Raw genomic sequence first — 21,690 nt, 5'->3', positions numbered from 1 at the left:
AAAAATTCACCAAGTGCAAACTAATATTAATTAAACCACTGTCATCAGAGGTGGCTCTGGCCCAGATGACAGCAGCAGCAGCACACTGTCGAGGCATTGACAACATCAATTTCTGAAGATAATCAACTGATAGTTCATAGTTCCAGGCACAAATTATGGCTTGCTGAAGTTCACAAAATGTCTTTAGTTTTTTTCTGGCAACTGCAGATTCCACACGATGCCAACAGTTCTCTATAGGATTCAGGTCCAGGCTGTTTCCTGGCCAGCTAAGAGTTTTAATGGACTGTTCTTCCAACCATTTTTTCCACTTGTAACAAATGTAAACACATTACTGTCGAAACTCTAATGCAGAAATGAAGCTAAAGTAATAACGCTTTTTCGCCTGATGATAAGGAATAGAGTCCTGAAAGATGCAGTTACTTGGCAGGTTGAAATAGTTGGCAGCAATTTGCCTTCATATATAGCCAAGTATCCTTTGGTATTTATGGAACCTTTTATAAACTGCAGGTGACCTACTCTGCGATACAAAATGCATCCCCATATCATTTCGCTGGTAGGGAATTTCACTGTAGACACCATACAGTCTGAATGGTATTGTTCACCACTTCTACAACGAATCATTTGTCTTCCATCAGAGCCATGCAGGTTGAATTTCTTCTCATCTGAGAAAATAACTGACTTCCACTGCTTGGGGGTCCATTTGACATGCTCCTTACACCAAATTAATCTGGCCTTTTTCATTTTTTGTGTGAGGAGGGGCTTCTTCTTAGAATGACGGGCTAAAAGTCCAATTTTGAAGAGGCATCTTCTGACTGTTACTGCACTTGCTATCACTCCTGCTATCACTTCCCATTCTCTTTTCAGCTCAGACGAAGAAGCTTTATTAGCATTAGCATTAGTAGAGGCATTTGATCCAAGAAAGCAAGCTTATGCAGCATCAGCCAAAAAAAAAAAAAAAAAAAAAAAACCCACTTCCACTTCACCCCTCTGTTCGTTCAAAATACCTGTCCAGCTGAGCCTTAAACTTATTTAGGCTATCAACCTCCACCACAAGGGATGGAAGTCTGTTCCACCAACCAACCACCCGCTGGCTAAAGGCAAATTTCCACACGTCTATCCTACATCTGTCTTTCCTCAATTTGAATTTATGCCCTCTCAGGTGATTTTTCTGAGCTAGAGGAAGAATCCCATCAGCATTGATCATGCTTAAACCATTCAAGGCTTTATACACCTCTATCAGATCACCTCGCTGGTGCCTAGTCTCCAGACACTGTAATTTGCAAAACTTAAGCCTTTCTTCGTAAGAGCACCCCTTTGTTCCATTCACTAATCTTGTTGCCCTTCTCTGTACTCGTTCCAGCAGCTCTACATCCTTCTTGAAATGAGGCCTCCTTATGGATTTTAAGGCATAAGTGCTTCAAAATGTTTTGGCGTATAGACTTGTTTGTGTCCGTTTCCTTTTTTCCTATCAGCAAGAACCAGTATTCTTGAGTTTGGAAAGAAATCTACTCGCTGTCGACTGATTACAAGACACTAAGCAATATGACGGGAAGAACATCCTTCCACACGTAAAGCTACAGATAGCACTCTTTTTTTCGTGGCGTCAGCTGCACATAACTCGCCATCCTAACACAAGCAAGGAATGACTGCAACAGCTGTTGCAATATTACATCTTCACCTACGCGTGACGATCGTATTTGATGCAATCTGTAAGAAATATTGCCACATACTTACGTTATTTGGACGACAATTACAATTTTAGAGGGCGATGCATTAGTAGAAGCATATGATGCAAGAAAGCAAGCTTATGCAGCATCAGCAAAAAAAAAAAAAAACAGAAAAAAACCCTGCTCCCATTTCACCCCTCTATTCGTTCCAAATACCTGTCCAGCTCAGCCTTAAATTTATTTGGGCTATCAACATCCACAACGAGGGATGGAAGTTTGTTCCACCAACCAACTACCCTCTGGCTAAAGGCAAACTTCCACACATCTATCCTACATCTGTCTTTTCTCAATTTGAATTTATGCCTTCTCAGGTGATTATTCTGAGCAAGAGGAAGAATCCCATCAGCATTCAGCATGCTCAAACCATTCAAGGCTTTATACACCTCAATCAGATCACATCGCAGGTACCTAGTCTCCAGACATTGTAATTTGCAAAATTTAAGCCTTTCTTTGTAAGAGCAACCCTTTGTTCTTTTCACTAATCTTGTTGCCATTCTCTGTACTCATTCCAACAGCTCTGCATCCTTCTTAAAATGAGGCCACCAGACCTATATACAGTACTCAAGGTGTGGCCTGACCGTTGCGTTATACAAGGGGATAATCACCTCCTTATCTCTGCTAGAAAAATTCCTGTATATCATTGACAAGACACTATGATCTACTCTTGCAGACCGTCTGCACTGCTCAGAAAACTTCATATCTGCCTGCACAATTACCCCCAGGTCCTTTTTGTTCTCTACCACTGTCAGTGTAGTACCACAGAGTTGATAGATCACTCTGTAGTACTTTACATTTGCCAATGTTAAACTTCATTTGCCACCTCTCAGCCCATCTGTTCAACTTTTCTAGATCCTGTTGCAGCAGTGTACTGTCATTAATGTTCTTAACAACCCTGCCAACCTTCTTATAGTCTGTAAACTTGGACATTAAACTTGATATACTATCATCAATATCATTTATAAATACAGAAAACAACAATGGACCCAACACTGAACCCTGAGGGACTCTACTAATAACATTAGTCCACGATGAGCAGTGTCCATTGATTACCACTATCTGTCTTCTCCCACTGAACCATCCCTTTATCAATAACAGCAATTTGCCTCCAGTGCCACACTGCTCCAATTTGTTCAGCAGTCTTCCATGTGCAACAGTATCAGAAGCCTTTCTAAGATCCAAATATATGATATCAAAGTTATTCCCTGCATCCAGTTCCTTTGTGACCACATCATAGTATCCAATCAAATTGGTTTGGGAAGACTTTCCCTTAACAAAACGGCGCCTCCTTAGCCAAGTGGGCAGGAGTAGCACACGCTTCTTGATTAGACAGCGGTTCGAGCCCGTGACCACCAAATACGGAGGATGCGGAAAGGTCAGGGAATGACCACCGCATGTCCCCGGAGCAATATGGCCTTAGTTGCTAATGCTCCTAAAAAAAAAAAAAAAAAAAAAAAAAAAACCCTTAACAAAACGATGCTGTGTCCGAGCTATAACTGAAGTCTTTTCTAGATGATCTTGCAGTGCTTCTTTAATCAGTGCTTCCATTAATTTTCCCGGAACAGAAGTCAAACTAACAGGTCTGTAATTATTTGTGTCACCCTTTGATCCTCCTTTGTGAATTGGAGTCACATTTGCACATCTCCAGTCCATGGGTCCATCATATTTGCACTTCCCCTGAGTCCAAAGAAGCTCTCATAAGTATGGCTAAGGATTTGCTTACTTCCGCTGTGGCCGTCTTTAATATAACTGGATAGATCCACTCCGGGTGCCTTTTTTATGTTTATCTTCAACAATTTCTCCTCCACTTTCCTCTCAGATATTACAAAATTGTCTAGCTCACTGCCAGAGTTTAACTCGCCTCTGGCATTCCCCTCCCTGAATAATTCCTCATGGGTGAATGTAGATGCAAAATACTCATTTAGTTTGTTAGTCACCTGAGCAGGATCATCAATATCCAGTTGACCAATCTGATTCATCCCTTTCCTTCTAGAATTTACATAGGTAAAGAACTCTTTGTTGTTTTTCTTTGCATCCTTTGCCAAGGATTTCTCGTAATCTGCCTTTGCCTGCCTAATCTCCCTTGTGACTTCGTTACAGACCAGCTTATATCTGTCATAAACCTAGTAGCTTCCAAGATTAATTCTTCGAATGCTTCCCATTTTGAATTTGCTGTTGGTAACATCATCAGTTGGTCCTATTGTATAGAATTTAAATACTGTCTCAGACCACCGTAGCCGCCTTTACGAAAGCAAAAACCCTTCCCTTTACCCCTGATGGTAGTTACCTCTTTGAGTAAATCCCACTTCAGCACACTGTGATCACTGCCACCTAGTGGTTCCTTTATCTGCAGATTCTTAATGCATGAAGAATTACTACTGATAATCAGATCAAGAGTATTACTCCCTCTAGTTGCCTCCCAAGCATGCTGATGTAGAAAACAATCATCCAATAAATCCACAAAATCGTTGCTAGTGTGTGAGTGACCAACCCACAAATTCCAGTCAATACCTGGGAAATTAAAATCTCCCATTATAAGACTCTCTGATTTACTGACCCACTCTATTTCCCTGTACAGTTCCTTATTATACTCATCAGAGTCATTAGGCCTATAGCACACTCCTACTCTCAATTTTGATCTCCCAGTGCTTATGACACACCAAACTGACTCAACACTGCACTGTCCGGCGATGTCGACTGGCTTCACTTCCTTGGTTTTTATGTGTTTCTTAACTAATAGCATAACCCCTCCCCCTTCCTATCCTGTCTATCCTTTCTGTAGACGTTGTACTCCCCAAATTGCATTTCTGCATCCCTTATATCTGTGTGACACCACGTCTCTGATATCCCAACAATATCTGCCTTTGATGTTTTGAGCAATACTTCAAATTCATCAAATTTAATTACCGAACTCCTAGCATTGGTGTACATGCAAGTATACATGCACCTGTTCCTATTCTTAGGTACCCTAACACAAGCCATGTGTTTACTTGTACTGTAATGACTCCCAGAACTCTGTGAAATACCGTACATTCTGTTTTCCAGGCTGCTGCTCATTCCAATAGAAGCAGTGCAAGAATCACTTTCACCTCTGCCAGTGGTTACCGTTAATCTATGCACTTTCACTGATGCGCTTTCTTTGAACACGTGTGTGTGCGCGTGCTAATCATATAGAAAATAATGTTACGTAACGAATTTCATTGTGATTCTATCAGTATATTTTTTAAGAAAATAAAACACATACTACTTGATGCCTTCTGAACATTTCGCAGACTCCCTGGGACTGGTCTATGGGCCCATTTCCCAGTTTGGGAAATGCTGCTATAGATTTTTTACAGCAGTTGTGTTGACAACAGCACACACTATGATGCTGTAAATATAGTGTGTACTGATGTCGACTGCCCAGCCTTACAACATAGCTGTGTAAAGACAGCAGGCCCACACAATAGCCAGATATTAACAGATTATATAGCCACCTCTACTTTTTAAGTGCTAAACCAACCAAATAACCTAACTTTCACCCTGTGGGAGAGTGACATTGATGTTACTTTTGCCACCAATTCAATAGCCTATAAAATTATAGACTGGTGTGTCCAGCAAGCCTGGACCACATCAGATCATAGAGCTGTTACCTTCAAACATAACAGGCAGCTACAAACAGGCCAAAAATCTCTATTAGATATTAAAAGGTTTAATATAAAAAATGGCATTCTGGCAGATCTTCACAGAACTTACAGCAGCTAAGCTGCAAAAACAGGAAGATGAGCTGGCTAGATCTAAAACAAATGTAGTCTGGATGAGCAAGCACTTACCATGACAGACATTTTAGTAAAAACAGCAAACCTGTCTATCCAGTGGAAGAAACCGAGCAAGCAGGTTGTCCCATGGTGGTGCCCTGAACTGACTATACTCAGGAGAAGGGTGACCAGGCAAGGAGACACTTTCAAAGAGCCAGAACGTCTTGGCCATAAAATGCGGTGGATGCACTGAGAGAATCATATAGAACTCTCAGGAATCAGTATACAGCCCTCATTAGAGATAAGAAAAAAAGAATCCTGGAGGCAGTTGTTGGGAACTACTGGAAACAGTGACCCTTGGGGAGTTGTTTCTAGTAGTTCCCACAGAATAGTGACCAACAAACTGCCAAGAGATGTTATGGAAACAACTGTCAAAACAGATGGAACCCCAACCTTGTGTTGGGCAGAACCTGTGAACAACATCTTAGACAGTATTATCCAGACTCAGGCTGGGGACTATTCCCCTGCCCAGATTGACATAATGAAAGAAAATACTGATTATAACAATGCCAACGTAGTAGTAGTGGCATGTGATGCAAGAAAGCAAGTGTATGAGCTTATGCAGCATCAGCCAAAAAAAAAAAAAATCACACCATTCCCTCCAAATGCCTGTCCAGTTCCTCCTTAAATTTATTCAACCTATTAACTTCCACAATGACAGTGGAAGTTTGTTCCAGCAATTAACCACCCGCTGGCTAAAGGCAAATTTCCGCACATCTATTCTACATCTGTCTTTTCTTAATTTGAATTTATGCCCCCTTAGGTTTGTAATCTGAACAAGTGGAAGGATCCCATCAGAATTCAGCATGCTCAACCCATTCAAGGCCTTATACACCTCAGTCAGATCACCCACAGGTGCCTAGTCTCCAGCCACTGCAATTTGCAGAACTTAAGCCTCTCTTGGTAAGAGGATCCCTTCATTCCCCTCACCAATCTTGTTGCCCTTCTCTGTACACGCTCAAGTAAATCTACATCCTTCCTAAAATGAGGCCTCCAGACCTGTACACAGTACTCAAGGCGTGGCCTGACCATTGCCTTATACAGCGGGATAATCACCTCCTTTTTCCCTGCTAGCAAAATTTCTGTATATCATTGACAAAACCCCATGACCTGCCCTGGCAACCTGTCTGCATTGCTCAGAAAACTTCATATCTGCCTGCACAATTACTAGGTCTTTTTCATTTTCTACCACCTTAAGTGTAGTACCACACGGTACGTTTCTCTGGGGTTACTTCTACCCATATGCAGTACTTTGCATTTGTCAAGGTTAAACTTCAGTTGCCACTTCTTAGCCCATCTGCCCAAATTATCTAGATCCTGTTGCAGTAGCACACTGCCATTACTGTCATTAACAACCCTGCCAACCTTTGTATCATCTGCAAACTTTGACATTAAGCCTGATATACCTTCATCAATATCATTGATAAATATACAAAACAACAGTGGACCTAACACCGAACCCTGTGGGACTCCACTAATAACATTAGTCCATGAAGAGCAGCACCCATTGATTACTACCCTCTGTCTTCTCCCACTTAACCATCCTTTTATCCATTGTAGAACCTCTGTTTACTGTAGAAGAATTATAAACAGCACTATCTAAAACCAAGAACAGTAAATGGCTAGTTTGACCTCTTAGAGGCTGAAATAATCAAAAAAACTTGCAGAAATAGCACTTAACAAATTAATAGACGTATATAACAATTGTATGATAGGGAATATTCCCAAAAATATGGAAAATTGTTGTTTTAATTAATATTAATTCTTAAAGCCCTGAGAAACCTCCTACTGAACCTAAAAAAAAAAAAAAAAAAAAGTAAAGTGCAGCCATTATCAACCCACTGCAGGATGGAAGCCTCCTCAACAATTCATGCTGAGGGAAATGGACCGTAATCTGCCACGCTGGTCCAGTGCGGGTTGGCAGATCGACCGTATTCAGCAGTCAGGGGCTTGAACCCCGGTCTATTCAAAGAGCGTGTGCTACTGCACTCCCGCTCCTGCCCACTCGGCTACGGAGGCCGGTTACTGAACCTAAATCATTCCTAAATAAGCCCTACTCCCTGTACTAGGGAAAATATATAAAAGATTAATATATAACAGATTATCTCAATACTACACAGAAGCAGGATTACCTTCTAACACTCAGTATGCTTTTAAGCAGGGCAACTCTGTGGAAGATTCCATTTGCCACCTACTAACAAAAGTTAGAAATACAGAGGATAAGTATATGTTGGCAATTTCTATAGACTTGCTGGGGCATTTGACTTACTCTGGTGGCCTAATGTCCTTAGGAGACTGCCAGACAACTGCCCCTGTAATTGGCTACCTTAAAGACACAAGTGTCTCAGTATGCACAAGATTCCAGGAATTGAATGCCCTGTGAATAAAGGTTGTTCGCAGGGCTCAATCCTTGGCCATTTCTTCTGGAACATTGTTCTAGATGAATTTCTGGCCTTGGATCTGGGCCCCGTAGAAACCTAGCCTTTGCAGATGACTTGATTCTTGTAAAAGGTAACATGCAAGTGGTTGTAAAGATCAAAATGCAACCCTCTTGCAGCTGCAGGAATGGGCACAAATGCACATGCTCAAATATGTCCTGTCAAAACCGAAGAAATACTTCTAAAAGGTAATTTAAACAAGTTAAAATCCACAAATTACAATTAACACAACTACTATAAAAATGGTAGTTGTGTTAATTTTAATGTTATTTTAAAAAAAAATGGTTGTCTTTGACTCAAAATTAACTTTTTACCCCCATTTGGCTTACTTGGCAAAGAAAATGAGAAATTATGCAGGCATGATTCCCAGGATCAGTCGAGCAGACTGGGGGCTCAAAAGGACCCTGGTAATCGTATACCATGCAGTGTTCCTACCTGTTATAACCTATGGAGCCAGTGCATGATTCACCTGCCCAGCCATAGTAAGAAACAGGAATAAATTAAAAGCAATACAAAGGACAATACTTCTCACTATTACCAGAGTATGTTGCACAGTAAGCATACCTGCATTGCAGGTGCTGGCTGGAGCTTTCCCACTTTACCGAAGTAGCCAAAAGAATCTTGTATTATAGACTTAAAACAGCATACCCACAGAATTTCTGGTGATATCCCTTGACATAGCCAATAAAGGTTGTTCGCAGGGCTCAATCCTTGGCCATTTCTTCTGGAACATTGTTCTAGATGAATTTCTGGCCTTGGATCTGGGCCCCGTAGAAACCTAGCCTTTGCAGATGACTTGATTCTTGTAAAAGGTAACATGCAAGTGGTTGTAAAGATCAAAATGCAACCCTCTTGCAGCTGCAGGAATGGGCACAAATGCACATGCTCAAATATGTCCTGTCAAAACCGAAGAAATACTTCTAAAAGGTAATTTAAACAAGTTAAAATCCACAAATTACAATTAACACAACTACTATAAAAATGGTAGTTGTGTTAATTTTAATGTTATTTTAAAAAAAAATGGTTGTCTTTGACTCAAAATTAACTTTTTACCCCCATTTGGCTTACTTGGCAAAGAAAATGAGAAATTATGCAGGCATGATTCCCAGGATCAGTCGAGCAGACTGGGGGCTCAAAAGGACCCTGGTAATCGTATACCATGCAGTGTTCCTACCTGTTATAACCTATGGAGCCAGTGCATGATTCACCTGCCCAGCCATAGTAAGAAACAGGAATAAATTAAAAGCAATACAAAGGACAATACTTCTCACTATTACCAGAGTATGTTGCACAGTAAGCATACCTGCATTGCAGGTGCTGGCTGGAGCTTTCCCACTTTACCGAAGTAGCCAAAAGAATCTTGTATTATAGACTTAAAACAGCATACCCACAGAATTTCTGGTGATATCCCTTGACATAGCCAACACTATGGCTGAAAGAAAGAAAATGCTGCGAAGCTCCATAACCTATGCCAAACAAATTGGGAGCAGGAAACTAGAGTTCTGGTTACCAAACAGATTCTGCCACAGGTGGCAATGGTTAGCCCAAAGCCACCAAAGTCGTATGCCCCAGGACTATTCACAACATTTATACTGATAGGTCATGGCTCCCTAAAGGTGAAACTAACCTTCTTAAGACTGACTGACTGAACCAAACTGTACTTTTGATGAGAGTGAAGACTGGGCACACATTCTTTACAAATGTATAATTTATGACATACCAAGAACCCAATTAATGGCAGAAATTAGTCCCTACCCAAGGTAAAAGAACACTTATTTGTAATAGAAAAAAATAATTATAAAGGTTTCACAAGAAAGCATTTAAAATCCAAAGAAATAGCCTTACAGCCCCCACAGCAAAACAGTAATCCGTAGCTAAAGTGCCCATGTCTCTCACCATGCCCATATGATGACATTTTAAACTGGTAGGGTAGCTGTATTCAGCTCCCTGACAGACATCCAAATCTGACTAAACCAGATTGACTAGGGTTAACCCTCCCCCAACTTACCACTAGTGGGGGACCAGGCCCCACACCAATTAAGTAAACATGTAGGGGAAGAAGACATACAGGCAGCCAGGGAAATAGGTCAGCTGAAAAATCTTAGTAAGCTTCAGCAAGGGGATGCAATACAGAATGAAAGAAAAATGATTGAGAGTGTGAAAGACTGAATGAATGACTGGGCACTGAATGATAAAGTGAAATAGGAATTATGGTAAAAGGGAATATTAGTAAATTAACAACGTAGAACATATTATTATCAACGTAGAACATATTGAGTATTACAGCTCTGATTCATACTATCTAGGTAAAAGGGAATGAATGCTAGTTTTGGTAAAAGAACGACGGGCATTGATAAAAGAATGACATGACGGGTGCATAGCTTCATGCGGTTTCCACCAGATATGCACCCTCCCTTCCACTTGAAATAACCTGGAAACTGGAATCATCGGACCAGGAGACCAGTCTCCAATCATCCAAGGTCCAGTGCTGATGTTCTTTCCCCCCAGTTGATGCATAGAGTCCTGTGTCGTGGTGTTAGCAATGGGACTCTGGTGGGTTGGCAGCTCTCCTAACCTATTGTGGCTAATGATTGCCAGATGGTCTTGGGTGGGAGACATTTCTGGCACCTCCCTTGTTGAAGTCCGTGATGATTTGTACCACTGTCACTCTCTGGTTGGCAGAAAACAATGCAAGACAGATATCGATAAGTGTTCATCCACCACCTTTCTCTGCCCACAATCGGATGTTATTCCGGAAGTGGCGTATTCCCGATACACTGTTGAACAGGGATGGTGCAATTTCTGTACCGCTTCTGCGATAGAGTGACCCATGCTTCGGGCACCCACTATCATCCCTCTTTCAGAGTTGGTTAACTCCTGATGTTTATCCATACTAACATCGAATTACTGTCTATGTGAATGCAGTGATGCAGCGTACTTATATACTTGCCAAGCGGCAGGTTTATCCACTAGCGAGAAGGGTGACTGCATTCAGGTATCAAATGAATTCTGTCCTTTTGGGGGGGGGTGAATTTAAAAACTCGCTGAAAAGTAGTCACCTTTTACAAAAGTAAAAACCCATCCCTTTACACTTGATGGTGGTTATACCTTTAAGTAAATCCCAAATGAATATGCCTGATAATATAATTCCTGTTATGTTTACTTGAATTCAAGTTATACCCGAATGCTTGATAGCCTAAGTATTCAGGGATAATTTGTTATTTTTATTGGATAATGTAGTAGCTCTGATCTCTATAATCCTCAGAGTGATTATTGCCAGCATTAAGCCAAACTGCTGAAGTGGAGAATGTACTTTCCTAAGAAATAACTGTCTCAGGTTTGAATGGTACCACTGGCATGGATATTGTAGTTGTTTGATAGCCTCAAACACTAAATACAAGAGTATTATACTATTAAGTACTGTAAACTAGGAATTGAATATCTCACAAAATGAATGATTCATATTTCACAGATACATTATAAAAATGACACACAGTTAGGAACTACGTAAATCAGAAAGTTGATGTTTCGGAAATTATTAATGGAATGTAATGCATAAATACGGCATCAGCAGCCTTGTTCTTATACAGGGTGTCTCAAAAATATTGGTACAAAAGTTTAGGGGAGGTAGGTAACATCTAAAGGAATGTGAATCGCATAGGAACCCATAACTGGAAACGTCACCGTAAGTAAGTACACTGCACTGTTCATCAGTTCGCTAGAGAGAAAATTTCTTGTTTACTCATTCAAGGAGTAGTCTCTGCACGAAGAGCATGCATCGATATACGAACTGTGAGCTGGCAGACATGCACCTAGTGTATGGATTAGCAGAGGGCCCACACGGTGTGTGCCCCATGTGGCACAATATTGCTTCGCAATAAATGTGTGGGCAGGTATGGTCAGTGACTGCTTAGTCGACCCATGCCTGTTACCATCCTGCATGAACTCCGCTAAATATCGGATATTTCTTGAACAACTTCTACCAGAGTTACTTGATGATGTTCCAGCAAATGTGAGATGCAACATTTGGTTTCAACATGACGGGGTGCCTTCCCATTATGGAAGGTGTGTTCGTGATCATTTGAACAGGCGTTTTGGGCGTCGATGGATTGGCTGTGGTGGACCCGTTGCCTGGCCCCCACGCTCACCTGATTTATCGAGCCTTGATTTCTTTCTGTGGGGGGCCCTCAAGTCTATCATGTATGAATCGCCTGTGGAGACGGAAATGGATCTCGTGGTGAGACTCGTCTGCACTGCTGCTACTGTCAAAGAAACTCCAGGTGTGTTAGACTGTGTCTGCCAATCCATGCTGCGTCGGTGTCACGCATGCATCGCATCTCATGGTGGAACCTTCGAGCATCTATTGTAACATCATGAAATGCATCCATCTCGTACTCCATTGTTAATATTATGTGAAATAAATGTTTGCCACTAATTACTGTCTTGTGTCATTTCTGCTTCTTGTGCCTCTGCTACTACTTTCCCGTGACGTTTCCGGTTATGGGTTCCTATGCGATTCACATTCCTTTAGATGTTACCTACCTCCCCTAAACGTTTGTACCAATATTTTTAAGACACCCTGTATAGTAGTAGTAATAGAGGCATGTAGAAGTGGATAGCTTAAACAGATTCAAGGCAGAACTAAACAAACATTTGGAGTGGGTGGATTAGTGAAATGAGAAGGGGCGTGTGTGTTTTTTTTTTTTTTATATATGATGCCATATAAGCTTGCTTTCTTGCATCATGTGTCCTTGCTAATGTGATGCAGAAAGCAAGCATATGAGCTTATGTAGCATCAGCCAAAAAAACAATTTCACACAACCATTCCCTCTAAAAGTTTGTTCAGTTCCTCCTTGAATTTATTTAAGCTATCAACTTTCACAATGACAGATGAAAGTTTTGTTCTAGCAATTAACCGCCCGCTGGCTAAAGGCAAATTTCCACACATCTATTCTGCAACTGTCAATTTGAATTTATGCGCCCCTTAGGTTTGTAATCCGAACACGTGGAAGAATCCCATCAGAATTCAGCGTGCTCAACCCATTCAAGGCCTTATACACCTCAATCAGATCACCTTGCAGGTGCCTAGTCTCCAGCCACTGCAATTTGTAGAACTTAAGCCTCTCTTGGTAAGGGATCCCTTCATTTCCCTCACCAATCTTGTTGCCCTTCTCTGTACATGCTCAAGCAACTGTGCATCCTTCCTAAAATGAGGCTGCCAGACCTGTACACAGTACTCATGGTGTGGTCTGACCATTGCCTTATATAATGGGATAATCATCTCCTTTTCCCTACTAGGAAAATTCCTGTATATCATTCTTATATAAAGGGATAATCACCTCCTTTCCCCTGCTAGCAAAATTCCTGTATATCATTGACCAAATACCCCATGACCTGCTAAGCCAGTCTGAATTGCTCAGAAAACTTTATCTGACTGCACAATCACTTCCAGGTCTTTCATTTTCTACCAACATGGGATACCTACCTAGTAGGAATGTACCACACAGTTGGTACGTTCTTCTGGGGTTACTTCTACCCATATGCAGTACTTTGTATTTGTCAATGTTATACTTCAGTTGCCACTTCTCAGCCCATCTGCCCAAATTTTATAGATCCTGTTGAAATAGCACACTGCCATTACTGTCAGTAACGACCCTGCCAGCCTTTCTATCATCTGCAAACTTTGACACTAAGCCTGATATACCTTCATCAATATCATTGATAAATACCGAAAGCAACAATGGGCCCAACACCGAACCCTGGGGGACTCCACTAATAATATTAGTTTACGAAAAGCAGCATCCATAGATTACCACTGTCTGTCTTCTGCCACTCAACCACCCTTTTATGCATTGTAGCAACTTACACTTAATACTATACTGTTCCAATTTGTACAGTAATATTCCATATAATATTGGCATAAATACACCATAGATCACTCTTAAAGGCAAAAAACTAGGTTTGTAGTGTAAAAGGCATCATTTTATCTGTATCTCATATTGTGCTCCTCCTTCACAATGAGTTGCTATGTATTAGCATTAGTAGAGGCATATGATGCAAGAAAGCAAGCTTATGCAGCATCAGCCAAAAAAAAAAAAAAAACTGCTCCTATTTCACCCCTCTGTTTGTTCCAAATACCTGTCCAGCTCAGCTTTAAATTTATTTAGGCTATCAACTTCCACAACAAAGGATGGAAGTCTGTTCTACCAACCAACTACCCGCTGGCTAAAGGCAAACTTCTGCACATCTGCCTTTCCTCATTTTGAATTTATTCCATCTCAGGTGATTATTCTGAGCAAGAGGAAGAATCCCATCAGCACTGAGCATGCTGAAACCATTCAAGCTTTATACACCTCAATCAGATCACCTTGTAGGTGCCTAGTCCCCAGACACTGTAATTTGCAAAATTTAAGCCTTTCACTATCTATTGAACTACCTTGAATAAGTAACGCTTCACTAAAAGAGAAGACTGTTGTTACTTATTCTAGGTGGACACCACCGAGACGGCACCGTTTCAAGGCTTGTTCACCTTTCATTGGTGGGTGGGCAGGTGCCCTGGTATTGCAGACATGACGATCCAGTTGTGAAGATAATCACACAATATGAGAGATGCTAAAAGGTGTTCATGATAATGTATAAGTTAAACTCAAGGCATCATAGGTTTAAGAGTATAAATAATCTTCCATGTGTAACAGTGTCAAAGACTTTCCTGAAATCTTCCATCTGTCGTTGTGGAAGTTGATAGGTTGAATAAATTTAAGGAGGAACTGGACAGGCATTTGGAGGGAATGGTGGTTTTTTTTTTTTTTTTTTTTTTTTGGTTGATGCTGCATAAGCTCATACATTTGCTTTCTTGCATCAAATGCCACTGCTACTACTACTAATCCAAATATATGATATCAAAGTTATTTTTTTAATCCAGTTCCTTTGTAACCACATCATATTATCCAATCAAATTTGTCAGACAAGACTTTCCCTTAACAAACCCATGCCGTGTCTGAATTATTACTACAGTCTTGTCTAGACGATCTTGCAATGCTTCTTTAATCAGCGACTTCGTTATTTTTTTTACCCGGAACAGAAGTTAAACTAACAGGTCTGTAATTACTCATCACCCTTAGATCCCCCACTTTGTGAAATGGGGATACATTTGCACATCTCCAGTCCTTGGGGACTTCCCCTGATATCAAGAATGCTCTCATAAGTATGGCTAAGGTTTTCTTAATTCCTTTGCTGCCTCCTTTAATATAACATTGACCCCAGATGTCTTTCTTATGTTTAACTTCAACAATTTCTCCTCCACTTTACTCTCAGTTATTACACAATCATTAAGCACCCTGTTATAATTTGATAAACTTCTGGCATTTTTCTCCCTTAATAACTCATGTGTGAATGGAGATGCAGAATACTCATTCAATTTGTCAGCTATCTGAGCAGGATCATCAACAGTCAAACCATCAATATCAAGAGGACCAATCTGATACATCCCCTTCCTTTTAGTTTATATAAGTAAAGACGTCCTTGATGATTTTCTTAGCATGCTTTGCTAAAGATATCTCGTTATCTGCCTTTGCATGCCTAATCTCCTTTTTGACTTGTCTTCCATAGGCTTCTGTGTCGCCTGGTAATTTATATGCATTCCATACATTTTTCTTCTCTGTCTCGAGTCTCAATAGTTCATCTGACATCCATTTGGGCCTAAACCTAGAACAGTAATAAGTCTGATACACTTGGAGAAATATCCAAAAAGTGCTGGATTTTTGAAGTTTTTCTGTAATTTGATTGTTAAAAATTCAGGAAAGTATTAAATATGAAGTTATTTATCTAAAATGTGTAGTGGTAAACTTCTTATTGAGCATTAAAATTCTTTTTTCATTCTTTTTAATACCTAGGAGAAATAGTTTTAGCAGATGTTATAGATAATGATTCATGGCGACTCTGGCCTTCAGGTGACAAAAGGCTCATGGTTGATAAACAGGTATATCGTAATCTCCAAGAAGTTACACAAAAAGAATTAGAAGAAGTCAAGAGAAATTTTATATGGGTTGCTGAGCAGGTCAAGGTAATTTGAATGACTAAGATTTTTTGTAAAGAATATCACAGTCCATTTTCTTTTATTTATGAAGGTGTTAGGAAAGTTGATCAAATTTAAGTCCTAATCAATTGTGACGCAAGAATATTATATAATTTCTATCTTGAATTGGCCAAAACTAATCTTGTTTTTTTTTTTTTTTGTACATGTTACGATAAAACATTTTTCCCACTGTAAACCCTGTGCTGATTGGGACAAAAGTGTGCCTGTGTTTTAATCACCTCTTTTATATAAAGTCTTAAACTTATTAGGTCTCTACTCTGGAACTCTCTGCTTTGAAAAAAAAGTAGGTAATTTGTTAAACAGAATTGTAGTGTAATATTTTTGCCAAAAAACCCAACATGCTTGGCATAGTGTATGTATTGCATCACACTTCGGGCTCATTTATGTAACCTTTAAATGTAATGTAACCTTCAGAGGTTAAAAACTTCTGTACCATACTCGTGAAGTGTTTACCAAAATGTTGCTGCAGGATTTGGGTACCATTTGGGGGGGGGGGGGGGATATGCATTAATGGCTTAATGGGAGGTAGATGTGTACTAACCTGTCAATATGAAATCTGGTGATGCAAAGATTACTGTGCTCTTTATGCTTTAACTTTAATCCTAACATAAATGTGTTCATTGAGTAAAACACTCACTGGTCAGTTGCTAAACAATACAGTGGTACTTTGGCAACTGATCAATAAGAGCTTTATTCAGTGATGTATATCTGTTTAATATTTCTTATTGGAATTAGTAATAGCATATGACTGAAAAAAAAAAAAAAAAAAAAAACCTGTCATCTGCACATTGCCTTTAACAATTTATCCATTACTTCCTTTTGCTGTCTAACTGGTCTAATCCTTGCTAAGCCTTTTTAGCAATAGTGTGGAGGTTGTTGCATTATGTTTTTTGATTTGATGGTATTTTTTTTTTTATTCCTCTAGAGACTTTTAGTAAAACCAAAAGCGCAAGTAGTTGTACTTATGGGATCTTCTTCGGACAGTGAACACTGTGAAAATATTTCTAAATCTTGCCGGAAGTATGGGGTACCATGTGAACTTAGAATAACTTCGGCACACAAAGGAACTAGCGAGACTTTGAACATAATTGCTCAGTATGAAGGTGAGAAGGTTGCTTTTTTGTTTTCTTTTATTTATATATAAATTGAAGTACCTGATCAGATTTTATCTGCTAAAAAACTTCAATGAAATTTCTTAAGAGATTAATCCTAGGAGATTTAATGCAGAGAGAGTGAGAGCAAAAAAAATTGTAGTTTGTTATCTTTTGAGCATAGAATTTTATTTTCATTTAGTTTATTTTTCAGTTTGGATATCTATTAACATTTTATGGAACTGTGGATTGCTTTAAGAGTTCACCTATAATTATCTGATTTGTATGTGGGAGACCTTATCATCGATATATTTTTTAAGTGGAATGTTGCTATTCAAACTCACTTTGATGTACATTACTCTTTTAAATTTTTATTTAAATGTTAAATAAATGTTAGCTGTTTAATATCTAATTTTTAGATAAGAAACAGCTGATGTGCCTGAGAGTTACTTTTTTTTTTTTTTTTTATGTGAACCCTAAGCACGAGAAGTATTAGAACCTATAGTACTTGGTACCGTGCTTGGGTTGGAGGTTGAGAAGACGAAAGAAGTTATTTGTTGACATTGGACTTGAACTTCTGTAGATTGTAATTTTCAGGAAATACGTATGAAGGAAGGTTGTTCCAGAAAGCAGTAGTTGAATGAATAAATGAGGAAGATGAAAAATTGGACAGTAAATGGATGTTGGCTGGTGGCGGCACATGTTCGGACTGTTTTGAAAGAGAGAGTAGGAATTATAGAAGCCAATTCAGAAGAACAGTGCCCATGGAAGTATCTGTAGAAGAGGCATGCAGCAGAAACAGTATGTCTATGAGAAAGCGAGTGGAGAGACTCTGTTCGAGATGATTCATTAATTAACCGAACTGCCCTCTTCTGAATGGAGTCAAGAAGCCTGAGAGGGGTTTTGGATCAAGAAGCCTGAGAATATTCCATGGCAGGGCGGATTTGTGATTTATACAGAGTGAGCAGCTGTTTGGAAGAAAAGTAATGCCAAGAGCGAAAGAGAAAACGAAGTTTTTTAGATGCAGACGAAGCAATATTTGTAATGTGCTTGTGCCAAGAGAGAGATTAGAAGTCAGGGTAATCTCCAAAAGAGATATATCATTTTGCCTAGAAATCGGAGTGTCACTAAAGATAAGCATAGGAGCAGAAGAATCCTTTTTGCGAGATATAAGACAAGACTGAGTTTTAGAAGGGTGGAAATCAACTAAGTTGTCTTTGCCCCACTGGAGAATTACCTGAAGATCGGCATTTAAGGAATTGGTAGCAGATTTTCGAAAAGTTAAAGCTGATTGAGCAGGACAAGGTTTCTCAAAATGGAAAGTGGAATGCAGTGTGCTATCATTGGCAAAACTATGGATAGGATTTCCAGTCAGTGGAAGAAGGTCATTAATATACAAGAGGAAAAGAGTGGGTGAAAGAACTGAACCTTGGGGGACACCGGCATTAGTGGAGAAGTTAGAAGACAGAGAGCCATCTACCATCACCCTCAGTGAGCGATCAAAGAGAAAACTGGATAACCAATTACTAAAAACAGTTGGCAAACCATAAGATGGAAGCTTGTTTAGAAGACCTTTATGCCAAACATGATCAAAAGCCTTTGAGATGTCAAGAGCAACTACTTGTGTTTCACCGAACCTTTCCATTGAATTAGTCCATAAATGGGTAACACAAGCCAGAATATCACCAGTGGATCGACACTGATGGAACACATACTGGCGATCGTTGATCAGACGGAAGGTTTCTAGGTAGTTGAAGAGTAGGCGGTTAATTGTTTTCTCCATTACTTTAGAAAGAGTAGAAGTAATTGCAATGGGATGATAATTGGATGGGAAGAATTTGTCAAACTTTTTTAGGAACTGGCTGGATATGAGCAAATTTTCAAGCAGCAGGAAAAACACCTTTAGAATAAGAAAGTGAAAAAAGGCGGCAAAGAATAGGAGTAAGTTCAGGAGCACAGGTTTTGAGAACAAGTGGAGAAATACCATCAGGACCTGGAGCTTTCTTAGCATCAAGATTCATCAAAATTTATGGTCCTTGAGGTTGTCACAGACATTCTCTCAGATATGCCAGACAAGCTGTACTTGCTACCTGGGAGTCTAAAACGCTGATGGAACTGATATTCGGGTGACACTCAAGTCAAGTGGACCCAATTTCGGCGAAGTCCGGACGGTCTGTGACAACCAAATCCTCTGCTTGCACCTTCACGATGGTGGGACTGTTAGTAATCCTGGGTATAACCTCCATGCACAAGCACATGGTGGGTGACCACCCAGGTGTGAACCAACGTATGCAGGGGTCGAGGTGTGGCGCCCACACCACATGGAGGAATGCTGCCCCTCTATGTTACCAGGCAGTACTAGGTGGTAGATGACTCTCATCAACCGGTGAAATACCACCACTTTGCTTATTGGAGGCTTGAAGTGGTGGAACCCATGTTTAGTCTCTAGAGCTAAGTTCCGGTCAACCCTTCCCTATCTCTTCCATCATGCAGTATGATTGATGACTTTTGAGGTTATGATGAACGTTGTGGCGAGATCCAATATTCCTTACATTTCGAGGGTACAGCTCTAAAACGGTTTTTGCAGGCCGGCCGCTAGTTAGTACACCGGACCGAACCTTTTGGTAACTCTCTAGGAGGCTTCCGGATCAGCTAGTGTATAATCTTGCTACCTCTACTCTGCCAGATAGTGACTGGAGGGAGTCCGAGTAGTGTGTATGCGGGGAGCATTGTCGAGGCCACGTTATGTCAAGGATCTGGGTATATTCTTCCCACATGTACGCCATATCCAAAAATTTCATTACTTCATACAGCATGTCCCACCCACTTTTTCTTACTATTGAATACACCATGAATTGTCAAACTAATAGAACAAGCTTATCTGCGAAAAGATCTAAACCTCCCAAGGATTTCCTAATTCATTTCACAAATATACGTGGTCTCAATTCTAATCTCAACGATGTCCATTTCCACTTGCAGTCTGCCAAACCCCATGTACTTTTTCTGACAGAATCTCAGTTATCGGTTGATTCAACTACTGTTCATCTCAGATGCCCAAATTATTCGCTGTATGATTCCTTTCGCCTCAAAGGTGGTACTTGTGCATATGTCCGTTCTGATATTCCCTGTCAGAGACTTGGCAATTTGGAATCTCCTCTCTTTGATCTTCTCTGGCTTAAAATCTCTCTACCTCATTGTGTCAAATTCATCTGTTGTCTCTACCGTTCTCCCAACTCCACTAATCACTTGGAGCTCTTTGACTTCCTTCATTGCAACTTGACTTTCTCCAGTCCAACTTTCCTAACAGTGAGGTAATTTTCCTTGGTGATTTTAATGTTCACAACTCCAGCTGGCTTCCGTTTTCTAGTCACACCGACCCAGCAGGTCGAGATGCTGAGGCTTTTGCAATTACTAATGATCTAGCACAGATTGTTCATTTACCTACAAGAATACCGGACAATCCGAATCATACAGCCAATACGCTTGATCTTTTTCTCACAAACAACCCTTCTAAGTACACGGTCGAAGTGAGAGGTCCTTTAGGCACTTCAGATCACAACTTGGTGATTGTCTCTTCTCCAATGGAACCTTTATCTCATGGCTATTCCCAACCTCTTTTTGTTTGGCATTACAAGAATGCAAAATGGGATGACCTGCGAGACTTCTTTTCTTCTTTTCCTTGGTCGGATTACTGTTTCAAAACTCCTGATGTCAACGTTTGCTCAGATCGTGTCAGTGAAATTATTCTTGCAGGAATGGAATCTTTTATCCCACACTCCACTTTAAAATCTCGTCCTTTATCTAAACCTTGGTTTTCCAATAAATGTGCTAAGGCTGTTCAAGAGAAGAATGTTGCATATCGTAATTGGCTTGTTTCTAATTCTCCAGTTTCATTTTCTGCCTACACCAAAGCTCGCAACAATTGTAAAGCAGTTATTAATCAGTCCAAACTAGAGTTTGAACAGGCTAAGAGTAGAATACTTGCTTCTTGCCCTAATGGTAGCCGAGCATTCTGGTCTCTTGCCAAAGCTATTGGCCGCAACTTTTGCCCATCTCTGCTTCCACCTCTGTCCAAACCAGATGGTTCTGTTGTCACTTCAGCCAAGGATAAAGCTGACCTGCTAGCATCCCATTTTTCTTCCAGCTCATGTATTAATGAACTTGGTAAAACACCTCCCACCATTCCCAACACGGTCCATTCAATGCCTCCTGTGGTCTTCCGTCAAAAGGATATCAGAAGGATTTTGATGACTCTTGATGCTAAGAAAGCTCCAGGTCCTGATGGTATTTCTCCACTTGTTCTCAAAATCTGTGCTCCTGAACTTACTCCTATTCTTTGCCGCCTTTTTTCACTTTCTTATTCCAAAGGTGTTTTTCCTTCTGCTTGGAAATTTGCTCATATCCAGCCAGTTCCTAAAAAGGGTGACAAATCCCTCCCATCCAATTATCATCCCATTGCAATTACTTCTACTCTTTCTAAAGTAATGGAGAAATCAATTAACCGCCAACTCTTAAACTACCTAGAAACCTTCCGTCTGATCAACG

General features: G+C 40.2%; 1 protein-coding gene across 2 annotated transcripts in view; it reads left to right on the top strand.

The window, feature by feature from the left end:
• The window catches only part of Paics (PAICS bifunctional enzyme), a 152,154-nt gene that overhangs the window by 96,584 nt on the left and 33,880 nt on the right, over nucleotides 1–21,690 (top strand). For both annotated transcript variants that reach the window (XM_090385099.1, XM_090385100.1), the window contains exons 5-6: nucleotides 15,852–16,021; nucleotides 16,980–17,157. In XM_090385099.1, the coding sequence (XP_090241225.1) occupies nucleotides 15,852–16,021; nucleotides 16,980–17,157 (348 nt within the window). The remainder of the gene's footprint in view (nucleotides 1–15,851; nucleotides 16,022–16,979; nucleotides 17,158–21,690) is intronic.

This window comes from Mastigoproctus giganteus, chromosome 11 (genome assembly GCF_048544385.1).
Source record: "Mastigoproctus giganteus isolate SK-2022 chromosome 11, ASM4854438v1, whole genome shotgun sequence".
In the NCBI taxonomy this organism is placed as follows: domain Eukaryota; kingdom Metazoa; phylum Arthropoda; class Arachnida; order Uropygi; family Thelyphonidae; genus Mastigoproctus; species Mastigoproctus giganteus.
Note: the sequence above shows the minus strand (reverse complement) of the source record. Positions and strands in the feature narration are given on the sequence as shown.